The sequence below is a fragment of the Ophidiomyces ophidiicola genome (genome assembly GCF_022830035.1).
Source record: "Ophidiomyces ophidiicola strain CBS 122913 chromosome Unknown scaffold_10, whole genome shotgun sequence".
Classification (NCBI taxonomy): Eukaryota; Fungi; Ascomycota; class Eurotiomycetes; order Onygenales; family Onygenaceae; genus Ophidiomyces; species Ophidiomyces ophidiicola.
The window spans coordinates 71,792-85,546 of NW_026054650.1; the positions used below are offsets into that span (position 1 = coordinate 71,792).

The following is a 13,755-nucleotide window of genomic DNA, read 5'->3' on the forward strand; positions in this document are numbered from 1 at the left end:
AAACAACCGAAGTTCTATCTAGGTAAGTAGAGCCGCCTGATATAGGAGAAAAGGCAATGGACTAAGAAAAGGGTAATAGGCTGGCATGCCATACCAGCTTCGTAGTGACGGTTGGGCTTGGAAAATCAAACGAGAGGTCATTGACAAGGTTTGCTTGTATGGTCAGTCAAAACTCTTCTTCCCCTCAAACTTCAGACTTCATGGGTAAATACTGAGTATTGTTGAGTTAGATTTCTCGTTTCCCTTTGATGTCGTCCCACCTCCAGTAGATCCTCATACTATGGAGAGCATCCTGGTCCGTGCACCTGAAGTCCAAACGACTCGATTCACTGGATGCTACTCCGTACAATGCTACAGAAATGCTAGCGGGTACTGATTGTTTGTTTGTTTATTATTCATTATTTTTCATAGGCTCTTATGGAGTCTTAGACTATGAAGAGCCACTCTCCCTAATTTGGCTTAGTTACAGCATGTGTTATCCTTAATATCTGGACTCCCAGTCTCCCACCACTCCATTCTGTAGCATGTCCAGGGGGGGCCAAGACTCCTTATTTGACTTTTCATCAAATTCTTCTCTTAGATCATCCCCCCCAGGGAAACCCTCACAAAACCTAGGGTGTAGCTGGTATATTTAAACATGATAAGAGCCAATAGAAAATCAGAACAAGATGTATAAGATCACACTAAGACTGACAAGCCCAGTCTATTAACTTGTTAGAACAGACAGACAATGACTAATGCTGAATGATCTCTAAGGTGGTCAACTTTATAGTCAGGTTGCTTAATCATCTGATATAACTTAATCTAGCATATGCTTATGTAATTCTCATACCATCACCCACTCTAAACTTTCCTAGTTCCCAGCAGTCAATAATCTTGTCTTCTAGAAAGAATTCTCTCCACTCAGAGAAGAGGCTTCTCTGTTGGTAAAATATCATTTGGAGATAGCAGGATTTCAATCTGTGACCTTTTTTCCCAGGTGGTTGTTCCCCAAAAACAACAAACCATGCCAGAAGGATTCCTGCAGACGTTTACCAACTATGCCATACACCCTCCCCACTAGCGGGTACTTATAAAGTTATAAAAGTTGAATTTCATCGGGTGTCCAGTAATCTATATAGCCTACATTTTTTAATAAATATATAGTGGTTACTTTTTTGATATCCTAAAAAATATTGATGGCAATTCGTTTTCAACATTAGTGCAAGTTTACATGGCACAAGGTACCCCATAACAGTCACCCCCTCCACTGGTTGATTTGATTGCTGCTACGACTATTATAATTTCTTACATTACTCATACTACTTGAAAGAATCGAGAGTTTACGGTTACGACTGCCTGAAAGGAGGGATCTCGAAAAATCTGCGGTGCGAACATCAGGTTATTTCTTACCTATATCGTGGAAACATCTATTTGTGGTAGACTATACGCCATTGAGCTTCTGCGAGAAGTTGGTTAGGGGCAAATCGGGGTATGACGGCGATAACTTGCAAAATTGTATTTGGGATTCCTTCGAACTAAGAATTACTTTCTGACTGGGGATTATAATGTGTAGTTATTAGATGAATAGATTTATTCCTTGACACTAAGTCCTTTATATAAATGCGTTTTCTTCGCAATGTTTGAGCCTACGGAGTTCCGTCGTCGACGATGTTACAAGACGAAAAAGCGGTCATGGATAGTAATCGGAACGTCTGATATTCCGGTATCGATGGCCCCGTGACGCAGCCGGTTTCGCCCGACGCCACATGGCGCGCCGTTCCGGGATTTCCCCGCAGCCGAAAAAGTTGCTTTTGGAATCAGCGACGGGCGAAGTCCTCTGAAACGTCAACCACGAAGACCAGCGCAAGGCACCGCCTTTTTCTATACGGCAGCATCCCACGACGCTTGAGCCTCTGTCGGCCTGGATAGTCGGTCTCACGCATTAATTTGTGTGCTGTTACCGTCGAAGCTGCGGTGTTGATTACCCCGCCTACCTCTTCCTTCCGACCGGGCTTGGGGCTCATACTCGTTTTTCTGTCGAGAATCAATATCAGTCGCGCTCGGGCCGGGATCTTTTATATAATAGGACAACACTGCATACACCAACGGTTTTGGCCGGGGATATCAAGGAGTGGGGGTTTGGCTTTCTTGGGCGCCAGGAAGAGAAATCTCCTCTCCACCAACCCCAGATTCCGCATTTCTAAGAAACCCCCCCAGAGAGCTTTGCCCCTCCTTCACGCAATTTGAAGTCGCAAAATCGCACCCGCTCCGGTTCATGATCCAGCGCTTGGATCGTCCTAACAACGTTGCCGATCTAGCCATTGTACACACGTAACAATCGTCACGATGTCGACCAACCGGCCGTTCCTCTCGAACTTCCTGGCCGCCTTTCGCGCCCAGTCCAACTACAAATCCGCCAAACCGCCTTCCCCGGGCCCGTCAACGTCGCTCTCGTCCTCCCACGTCGGCCCTGCGGCAAATACCAGCACGCGAACCGTCACCTCCAAAGCCGCCGCAGGCCGGGCCGGCCATTCCAACAATCCCAACGCCTCCGCGCCCACCGTGCAGGCCGCAACGGCCACCGGCCCGTCTTCGAACCACTTCTCCTCGCACCACCATCACCACCACCACCACCACCATCACCATCACCACCACTCACACTCCGTCTCGCCGTCTTCCCGCTCACATACCCGCTCAGCCTTGAACGCCGCGTCTGGCGGAGCGCTGGGCGGCGCGTCGAGCGCGACACCCCCGACCACCACGACCTCGATCCCGATCCCCGTGTCCAACAATCGAGGCCGGCGGGGGAGCGACAGCAGCAGTGGAAGCGGCGGGTTTCGCGACGCGTTTGGCTCGGAGAAGTGGTACATAGGCGGGCGCACGTCGGGCGGGGAAGAGAAGCTGTACCCGTTGGGAGCGGTCACGAAGGGTGGAGGGCGGTTGAGTGATAGGGTGGGAAGTCTGGATCAACTTAGTCTTTGAAGGGGGAGGGTGAACAAAGGGAATATGATGGTGCCTGTTTCACGGCCGCACCCTATTTGGATGTTATTTTTTGTTTTTTTTTTTTTTTTTTTTTTTTTTTGCACTCGGGACATTTGCTGGGACGGATTAGATGAAAGCCATGATGGCATGTACAATCTACGAAATATTTTTTTTGCTTTCTCGCTTGCAAGCTTTGATGGGGCGTTTTATGAATGCATAGCGTTGATATGATGATTCTCTTTTGGATGAAAAGTGATCTTTACCTACCTACCTTTCCTGTTTCATTCCCCCCCTTTTTTCCAATATTGGCCTCTGTTGGGGATTATATGGCTGAGACAGCCCGATGTTGAAGATAGGCAAAACCGTCCCTCCTCTCTCGACCGCATGGCCACTTGGCCAACAGAGTTCGCCGTTGTCCAAGCTACTGCTACTAGTATGTACGAGTACGCGAGAGAGGTGCTGGCGGCTTGAGAACCAAGCTGGACCTCTCTCTCCCAGCACCCCCTAAGCAAGCTGGGAGTAAGTATGCTTGGAACCAGTGGCGAAATGTTTCCAAAACAGGCGGCGCCGCCGAAGGTGTATGTATGTCTGAGCATGTACGGAGCACCCAGTATACGAGGTACATTCTGATCTCGCCTCCTTGAGCCCGTTACCATCACAATCACCTTCCGTTTGCGCATTATTGAGACGTTGAGGTGGACTCCGAGCTGGCTGAGTCAGTTGCTTCGTTTTTTGGGTGTCGTGCGTGGGAGACCTAAGCGGCCGCTGGGCACGGGCGTTTTCTCAAAGATTCGGGGGGGATATCGGCCAATGGCTCGAACGAGACGCAGCCACGTTCACCGCCAAAGCAAGCCCGATCTCGTTATTATCTTGCCTGGCCAACAAGAATCAAGGCAACAACGGACTTCCGAACTGATGCCATTCGATACCATTAGAAAAGCATTGCTCTGGTTCCTGTCCCGGCGGCGATCACCGGCTGCGTTGGCTCTAGTGCACATCCGGGCCGAAAATAGCAGGTCCCCTTGCGAGCAAAAGGCAGGTTGGCGTCCAGTGGAGAGGGCGGCAGGGAGGGTGGAGCTTGTTGCCCAGTTCGCTGTTTGCCGCGTCCAACAACTGTCCGATTGTTATTGTTATTATTGCTTGCCGCCGAAGCGTCCAGAAGAGCTGCTAGTCAAATGAAGACAGAAGAGAGTAATATGCGGCTTCCCGTGGTTCACGTTCGGAACGCAAGCAGGCGCAGCAAGCATGTTGTTGCTGGGATCCTGCTTCTGGCAAATTTGAAGGCAAATCTGCCTCAATAATGGACGTTTCTCGCCCATGCATATCTAGCAGTGCTCGTCGAGCCAATCTGGCCCATGCGTTTTATTTCGGCCCTGGGGTTTCAGGAGCTGGTTCAGAGTCCGGTCCACTCACTCCTCCCCCCTGCTCGCCAGGTCCGCTTGCAGCTGCAGCTACAGCTGCAGGCCGTCACCCACGACGGTCGAAATAAGAAGCAGAAGCATTTTCGCCTTGATGGGCCTGGGCGGCGCAGTGGACACGAGCAGTGTGCCGGCGTCTTCTGGTAGCGAAGAGGTGTGGCAACAGGCTTGGTATTGTCGATAGGGGGGGCAGATCGACGGGCGGGCGTCAAATTACGGAGCACCGAGGAGTCCAGTCCCTTTCACTCCCGGGGCGGACGAACTGCGAGTGGGCCGCGGCGAGCCGGGGCCGCTGGGCCAGCCCTGGCGAGCGAGCGAGCGTATCGAGGTAGAGTAACTAACTGGTTACTACTCTAGGCGGTGATGGGCAATCGCGCACAGGCACAGGCACAGGCACAGGCACAGGCACAGGCACAGCCCGCTGAGTCAGCCGCCCGCGCCTTTCTGCTGCTGTCACACCCGCGCCGTGCCATGGTCTTGCCGCTGCGCTGTCCGTCGCCCTGGGCTGCGTTATTGAATCTTCGACCATGCCCCGGTCTTGAACTCTGGTCCGAGGGGGGGCGTGCGCTTGTTGCCAGCGAGCCCATTTTCTCCGAATCTTGAAACGGTGGCCCGTTTGCAATCGCCCAACCCCGTCTCTTTTGGAATTGCGCGAGAAAGCAAAGAATCCACAACTGTTGCATTTGACGATTTCGCTTTTTGGGGGGGGTATAGGATAGGATTAGGGGGGGCTCTGTGCCTGCCTGCCTACTTGCCTGGTCCCCGCCAGTTTGAAGGGAACCCCCTACTATCGATGCCACCCCATCCAGGAACCAACCATCAACCCCCCCGTAGGATGGCTGGTTTCGGCCCGGCAAGACGGCCGCTTGCCTCAATTGACAGGAGGCTGGCTCTGCTCTTTCTCCGGCCCGACAGGCTGTCCAATCGATGCTCTCCCCGTGCAGCTTTTCCCACCAAAGTCCGGCTAGGTTCCATGGCTCCCGGTGGCTCTTCCCTATCATGTCTCATTCAAAACTGCAATGATGCAGCTAGCCTGGAAGCGAAAACGATACTCATTTCCCCCCGAGTATTTTCGCCGCCATCCCCTTGGGGGGCTGCACTAGGCGGATTTGGTTTCGACCTTTTTTGTTATCGGTCCGTCTGGATGTCTCTGACAAGCTATGTTCCAATGCTTACCATGCGGCCCAGGACGGAACTAGAGCAGGGATGCGGGATTTAAAGCCCCATGACATTCTTCAATGCTGTCGGCTCTGTTGTATAAATGCTGTTTGGATATCTGACGCTGCCTGTCTGTTCATCGTGTTGAATCTTTTTTTTTTCCTTTCGTTTATACATACTCTCGTTAATACCCAAATATACTGTTCATATTTGGCACCATGTTGCACCGACTATATACACTCTTTATTCTGTCTTTGCTTGCTTGCCATTTGGCAGCTAGTCCACTGGCAACTGCTATTCCCGCTGTCCATCAGGCACGGACTCTCCATAACTTTTGGCCTCCTATCTACTTCTGGCCATTCCGCAATGGATGGCCTATCTTTTTCCCTAAACCAAACCCTCCAAAGCCGACCCCCACGCCAACCAAACCCAACCCTACACCGACAACCAAGCCCGCTCCTACCTATGGACCATCCGTTCCTACATACGGACCATCCGTCCCGCCCACGCCAACAAATGCCCCTTCAACTGCTCCAACAGTCGCTCCAACTAACCCCCCAAGCACGCCGCCAAACACTCCTACCAATGCTCCCACTAGTATCCCAGTGCCCTCCTCAAGTGCACCGCCGTCAAACCCACCAGCTTCTTCCTCGCCTTCGTCTACGCCTCCACCCTCCCAGACCGTCGTGCCGACAAGCTCCTCCGTGCCATCGCCAACGAACGCCCCTGGTAGCGTGATCCCCGTTGGCCAAGTCATTGAGGCTTGCACGGTTCCCGGCACGGTTGCCTTGACGTTCGACGACGGCCCATTCCAGTTTACCAACCAGCTTTTGGATATCTTTGCTCGGAACAATGCCAAGCTGACGCTCTTTGTCAATGGCCAGAATTTCGGCAGCATCACTGACTTTAGCCCTGTTATTCAGCGAGCTGTCAACGAAGGCCACCAAGTTGGATCCCACACGTAAGTCTAAATCATACTCTTGGGGAGTGATATCTCTCCTAGAGCTATTGCCTTCGGGGTACAGTAGCTAACGAATTCTTCAGCTTTGGCCATGCCCGTCTGTCTGATCTCAACCGCGATCAAATTACTACTGAAATGACGCGCCTCGATGACGTGGTTGCCCAGATCCTCTCTGGCAACCGCCCCACGTATATGAGAGCTCCATTCTTCGCGTACAGCGATGTCATGCTTCAGACCATGAAGGACCTCAAATACCACGTCATCGATGCCAATGTCGACACCAAGGATTTCGAGCACAACACCCCCGAAGGTGTCCCAGAGAGCATGCGTCTCTTCAAGGCCGAGCTTGACGCTGGTGGCTCCATCTCGCTGAGCCACGATGTCCACCAGACCACGGTTCAATTGCTTGCGCAGCAGATGCTGGATGAGGTCAAGGCGCGGGGTTTGAGACGTATGTGTTATCCTTCTGGTAGATCTTTTTGTTGTGGGGTTAGTGGAGCTAACTGTTTATTTAGCGGTGACCGTTGGAGAGTGTCTCGGTGATCCAAAGGAAAACTGGTACCGCAAAGCGTAAGCGTTCTAGGCGGCAGAGTGAAAATATATAATATGGGAAAACCCGGCGGAGGAATTCTCCAGACGAGGACACATTGGTGTCAAGTCCTCCTTTGGGGTTGAGAAGAGTGAACAGAGAGCTACTACCTACATACCTGCACACAACTCCGCTTCCGGGTGAAGCTTCAAAAAAGGAGCACGAGCTCTCGGATGAAATAATTTCACGCACCCTCCCTCCCTCCGCACGTCTGAAAATGGAGGGTAAAAACCCTTTTTTTTTTTTTTTTTTTTGCTATATACTTTGATTTTTCGGGGAAGCTTTCTTGGATAGAAGCTGGTTGGAATTGGGCTGGTATATTTTCGCGCGCACACAAACCTCCTCCTTTATTTTTCTTCTTCTCTTCCTCTTCGATGTGATACCAGTGCGCGCGAAGCATGTGTTTTTGTTTTCGCGGACATGCGCAGCATGCGCAGAAAATACATCCAACCTTGACACCTAGAGTCAAGATGTGGCGGCCACATGTTTTTTTTTTTTGGGATGGCGGGACATGCTGCTATATACGACTATAATTATACAGTATGTAGATCTGTGCCAGGCATAGAGATATATAGGCTTAATTCGAGACCGATTCCTGAACATACAGATCTATAACACTCCAGGTTATTTGTGTCCTTCTCTTCTGGACTCCGGGGTGGTGTTTGTTTATGAATGGGGTGAGAGAGAGAAGAGCATTCATCCTTAGCCATTTATTTTGGAATCCATCCAGAACCGATATTCACTACCATATAGAGCCAAACCGGTAACTAAACTTGGTGGGCTCTTTGGAACATATGAAAGCATGGAGATATCCTGCAAAGATTCGCCTCGCTGGGCGAAATCTTTTGTGCCCGTTGAAGAACAAGGACTGGCAGGGACGGTGCCGGCGAGGGTGTAGAGCCAGTCTGGAGCAAGGGAGTGAGACTTGACGATAACGTAGGTATATGGAGATGGAGATGGCCTGCATTCACCGTCCCGGATCCAAGATCTGTGGATGCTGTGTACTCCGTAGAAGTAGTGATTTTGTAGTGAATCAATAATGTATATTGAAGCGAGTTTTTAACTGCAACGCATGGGATTTCCATGCTCGATACATGTGTTCATTTTCTTATATCTAAAATCTTATAAGTTGTGTGGATGTACTCCGTATGTATGAAAGTCTCTCGATAATTTTTCATAGGAAAGCAATCCTCTAGATAAAATTCGAGCAAATAATTCTTGCTCTTTCATCTTTAGAGGCCTTATTGCAGGCAATCGCTAAAAAGGGGTATATACCTAAAGTCCAGGGAGTATATTGACCAGAAACATCAAACACCACCGCTACCACGTTCCTCTTGAGACACCAATAATAATGCTAGATACCATATACTCTCCCTCCTCCCAACTCTGTTTCCGTCGAAGATGCTCCCACCCCCCCCCCCCCTTTTTTCAAAGAGGAACACTAGAAAGTAACGTTGCGCGAGTTGCAAGGGCGGGTAGCATTTGGTTCATACGGTCGAGGAAATTAGAAAATAATAAAAAACAACCCACGACCTAGAATAATAAAACCGTTGTAAATCATAAGAATAACGTTTTCCCCCGAACCGCGAATCCCAGTCGTTGATGTCACTTTGTCAGGAACATGGGGGGAAAACGCTGAAGCTGAAGCCAGGGAAAGGGGGGGGGGGGGGGGGGGAAAGCTTGGATATGCTTCTCATTATTTTATTATCTTATTTTTAGGGTATATCTAGAAGATCGGATGGATGAGCCGAGATATGTCCGGGCAGCCCTCCCTCCTCGTCTGTTGTCATAATAATATTAAGCAGGCATGCGGGCAATAACGCCGCTCATGCCTGCGATAATACTAGACACACCGCAAAGCTTGCAGACGCCGTGTTTCTGGGCTTGAAAGAAGCAGCATTCTTATCCATATTATTGCGGTCTTCGAGCATCAGCGCTTGACATGCGGCGGTGAATCCGCCGCGGCGGGTAGTTAGTTAACTAACTGAGCTTGTTGAAAGCGTTGTTCTGTCCATCTCTCTCCTCTTTTGATCCAACGCACATAAACCCTAACGCCGCAGATCGTCCGCGACGGGCCAGCGGAATCATGCGCCGCCCGCCAGTGAATCTTGCATTCTTGTTTCGAGTGGGCTGGTCGATCGTTGGGCCGACCGGTGTGCAGGCGAAAAGCGAGAAATTTGGTTCCCCGTTGCAGTTATGCCGTGCCACGTCGCACCATGTGTGTGTGTGTGTGCTGGCGGCCAGTCGGAGTATTTGTGTGCGGACCTGGAAATAGGGACGGGCGCGAGGGGCGAGAGAGAGAGAGAGGGAGAGGGGTGTGGCGGAGTTAGCTATGGCTCGACAGTGAGGGGAGGGAGGTGTGTAGTAGTGAGGACTGGCCGGTCCTCTGTTTGTGGTCTTGGGCTGGATGCCAATCCTCTCAGTGAGAACTATGTCGCAAACCACCGCTCGAAAACGGCGGCGCAGGCATAGCTATTAATATTATTATTATACACAAGGCGGGCAGCTTCCCCCACCACGGCAACCCCGCAGCCAGCCCCGGCCCCGCAGGCGCGGCGACGAGGGCGAGGGCGAGGGCGAGGGCGAGGATGATGGGTGAGGGCGAAGAGCAGCCCGCAGTGGACACGCGGGTGCGAAGTCAATCGGGTGGGCGCTTTGGTTTTTATGATTATTGGCATGCCAGGGGCCCTACGATGGGGATATCCGCACTGGAGAAGCTTGGGGTGGGCGGGCTCCAGTAATATATGGTTGGGCTGCACACAAGAACTCTCTACGCGCGTAAGAAGAGCAAACTCGGGGTAGGTTAGGCTGGCCGGCAAGGAAATCAAGAAACAAACGCTGGGGAAGAATAAACAAGAAACAAAAAATAAAATAATTCTGCTCACGCGACTGCAAATGTGATCAGGCCATTCTCAACAATAATCATGATTCCTCACGCAAGCAAGCCGGGGGACGTCTTCCGCGAGAGCTTAAAAAAATGACAGCCCACGCACCAAAAGCACACGCTCACTCACACTCTCACTCCCACACCGCCCGCCACGGCGTCGGCGGCAGCACATGGCGGTGAGGGCGTTGGAGAGCCGATCGCGCACCGCCGCTTGCGGCCATGCTCTCTCGCGCCACCCGCCCCGACTCCGGCTTTTCATCTTTCTCGGATGTGTTCCTTGCGCGCGCAACCGAAATCCTGCCGGGGATTGTTTTTGTTTTGTTTTGTTTTTTTCCAGGAGGGCAGGATTTCTAAGCCACCAAATAATAAAAAGTGTGCCCGCCTTTCCAGAAGCAGCGGTCGGGGGGCTGGGTATAGTATAGTACTGTGATGTTATCTGCAGTCTCAGCGCGGTTTCTAAACACACAAAGAAACGACGGGCCGGGACAAAGACATTCTGATTCTGCTGGGAAATGAGAGTGGCCGCGTTGGGAGAGAAGAATAACAATAATGAAGAAAGAAAGACATGCCAGTCAGCCAGCTAGTTAATTAACTAACTAGCGACTCGACCGAGCGCGAGTTCCCAGGAACTGCCAGCCATAGGCCACATCACACAGCAATAATAACAACAACAACAAATCCCGGCGGAAGGCAGTGCATGCCATGCCTGCGGGCATAGGATGCATGACGCAACACTGTTATTATTGGTTTTTCTTGTCGAAGGAAAACAAGAGAGACGCGAGATCTCGAAATGCGACATGCGGGCGACGACTGAAAAGGACGACGTGGTGGACAGGATGGGCATGGGAGGGACGTGAAGCCTCGGGTCATCGTCGTCCCGTGCAGGTCACCAAACTAACTCACGAACTAGGTAAGCTGCAGACTACACCGGCGGAAACTCACGAAGCGCGCCGGTCTCCCACGACGAGTCGAGAGGCTGGCGGGCTGGCTGGTGGTGGTGGTAGTGGTAGTAGTGGCAGTTGCCGGCGGTGAAACACAGAGCAAAAAAGACAAGAAGAACAACAACGCCCAGGTAAATAGTCGCGCCCAAACCTTGTCGTAAACAGACTCGGGGAATTACATAGTGGATGATTTTTAAAATTTCCTTGGGTCTTCTTCTTCTTCTTGTTCTTCTTCTGCGCGCGTTTTTAGTCACGCGCCCTGTCCTGCCCCCCCGCCGCGGCCTGAGTCAAGGGATCGTGGGTCTTGAGAGAACTAGCTAGCTAGCTAGTTAGAAATCGGCGATCGGCGGAGATTATATGTGCAGATAATAATAATACTAATAATCAGAATCAAAATTATCTAATACTCGCAAGAAACGCTCACAGCCAACCAGATGTAGCACTCGCGCCGAGCAAAACCAGAACAAGGCAGACAGACAGCGCAAGGAAAGGCTTGGGACAGCAAGCCCACCCCCCTCTCTGTATGTTCTCGCTGGGCGATGGCGCACAGCGCTTGGTCCCGAGGTAGTTCAAGATGAGAGAAGAACTAGAGGACACGATGAAAGCCAAACCGAAGAAGAAAAGCAAAAAAAAAAAAAAAAAAAAGCGGGCAAGGCAGAGAGAAGAGTCCACCGCGCGCCCGCCGCCCCTTTCGAAGGATTCGCGTTCCCTTTCTTGAATTCGACTTGGCGCCCGGGGCGGCGGGGAGGGGAGGAGAGAAGAAGACAGAAGTCGGAAGGTTTAGGAGGGGCAGGTTCGAGAAGAACGGCCGAAGAAAGAGGTTATTTTCGAGTGTGGAGTGTGCTAATATTGCTATTATGGTAATCAAACCAAATTGATGATAATCGACACGGCCGAGAGTTTTTTGTTTTTTATGTTTATTTTTTTGCTTGTTATTATGGCGCAATCGCAAATAATCCTTTCTATGCTAGCCCGGCCCCCCGGCTATTGACCCTACCTGCGACAGCAGTAGTAAGAATAAATGATTCTTATTGAAAAATGCAAAGGCCGGGCGGCTGGAACATGGGGGCTTAGTAGTAGTAGTGCGACAGAAGGTAGGATGAGGAGTTGACTGAGGCGCTGGTCCCGGCAATTGTATGTAAGTAAGATGGGCGATGATGAATGCGGCCTGGTTTTTTTTTTTTTTGAGCACGGATCAGATACCAGCTAGCCGGGCTCGGCGGGCTGGCGGGCTTGCGTGGAGGGCAGTTAGCGTGTCTGATAGATTCAAAAGGACGGGCAGTAGTAGTAGTGGTGGTGAAGTGATGTATGTCTGTATCGATTGAGTGGTTGGTTGGCGGTTGGCGGTTATTGGAAGCCCCCGCCAAGCCCAGGGGAAGGCGAGAAAAGGGAAATCCAACCCCGGCCAATCACGCCGCGGCGACCAAGAAATATCAAAAAGAAAAAAAGAAAAAGCTGCAAGTATCGCGCGAGAAGAGCAAAATAGCACCGTAAAATCATCAGACAGGTGCATGCTCGCATGCAGGGCAGGGCATGGCGCGCGGCCCTGACCTTGTCAATAATAATAATAATGCTCGGTCAGTGTTCTTTCTTAGACGTTCACAACCATATCCCGTCCATCCAGTTAACTCCAACGCGCGCCGGTGGAACCACAACCCGCAACAGACACGCACCAGCAACCAGAAAACAAAAAAACAAAAAAAACAATAAAGGGGACCCAAAAAAGCAACCCACGAAAAAAGCTTGAATATGGCCCGGTTTGCTTTTTGCTGTTTTCTCTCTCGGTGTGTCTTGCGGTGATTGGGTTGGGCGTCGGGGGGGGGCCAGCCCACAAAGTTTGAAGTCCTGCAGGGTCCCATGGGTGGGACACGACGCAACAACAAGAAGAATCTAACTCCCCCCAAGACAAGAAAAATCAAGGAAGGACGAGAGCGAGCGGAGGGGAAAAATAGGGCTTTGCGTCCCGGAATGCCGTAGCGCACCGCACCGCGCCGCGGCCCCCCCCCCAGATGTAGCTCCGACCCTCGGCTTTTTCTTATTATCATCACGATCAACCAAGAATAAGAATAATAATAATAATTGCCGGCGGTGCTGTAGCTGGGCGAGCTGCTTTTACACACGCGGTTTGCGGCTGAGAAGGGAGTTGAGTCGCCCAGCCCATGGCATGCAGCTCTTCTCTGGTAGTGAGTTAGTGCGTTGATTCCATCACAGACATCAGACTGCCCGCCGCCGCATGATATCAGCCTGCATGCATCGCTCGCCTAACATCATGAGGGCCGATCAGCCAGCCAGCCAGCCAGCCAGCCAGCCAGCCCGCGGCGGCGGCATCTGCAAATCTGCAGCAACAATCCTGATTATGATAGCCGCTCTTATCGGGCGGCGGCCGGTGCGCATAGTTCGATGTTATTGTACGGGCTTCATTTTATTCGTTGGTCGAAATATGATCGATTTAATATTTTTTACCAATAATGAACTAACGCCGCCGGGCCGTCGTCGTCAGTCGTCGTCGTCGTCGTCTCGGCCCCGACCTACCTAGTAGGTAGCTAGTTTCTGGCCCCAAAGGTGCTCAAAATGCTAAAAAACCACCCGCGGCCGTTGTCCAGTAGTTAGTAGTAGTAATTTAGCTAGGTTCGCTGGCAAAAAAATGATCACACACACAGACGTAGGTGGCAGCCAGCCGGCGTGTACGTTGCGCGGCGTGGCAACAAGAGGGAGTGTGCCGCGCTTCTCTTCTTGCGCCCGCCACCGCCAGGGCGTTGGCCAATCCGGGCCTAGCGCGCGTTGCGGCTGTCCGGAACCTCCCCGAGCCCGATCTGATAGACCAAGAAGAACCGGGC

General features: G+C 51.5%; 1 protein-coding gene across 1 annotated transcript; it reads left to right on the forward strand.

Moving 5' to 3' along the window:
• Positions 1 to 5,758: 5,758 nt before the first annotated feature.
• LOZ57_003141 (uncharacterized protein) lies at positions 5,759 to 7,075 on the forward strand (the record flags this gene model as incomplete). The annotated part of the gene is made up of 3 exons (XM_049252194.1): positions 5,759 to 6,501; positions 6,585 to 6,952; positions 7,017 to 7,075. 3 exons carry the CDS (start codon positions 5,759 to 5,761, stop codon positions 7,073 to 7,075), a joined length of 1,170 nt encoding a protein of 389 aa, XP_049108698.1.
• Between the last annotated feature and the right edge of the window lie 6,680 nt (positions 7,076 to 13,755).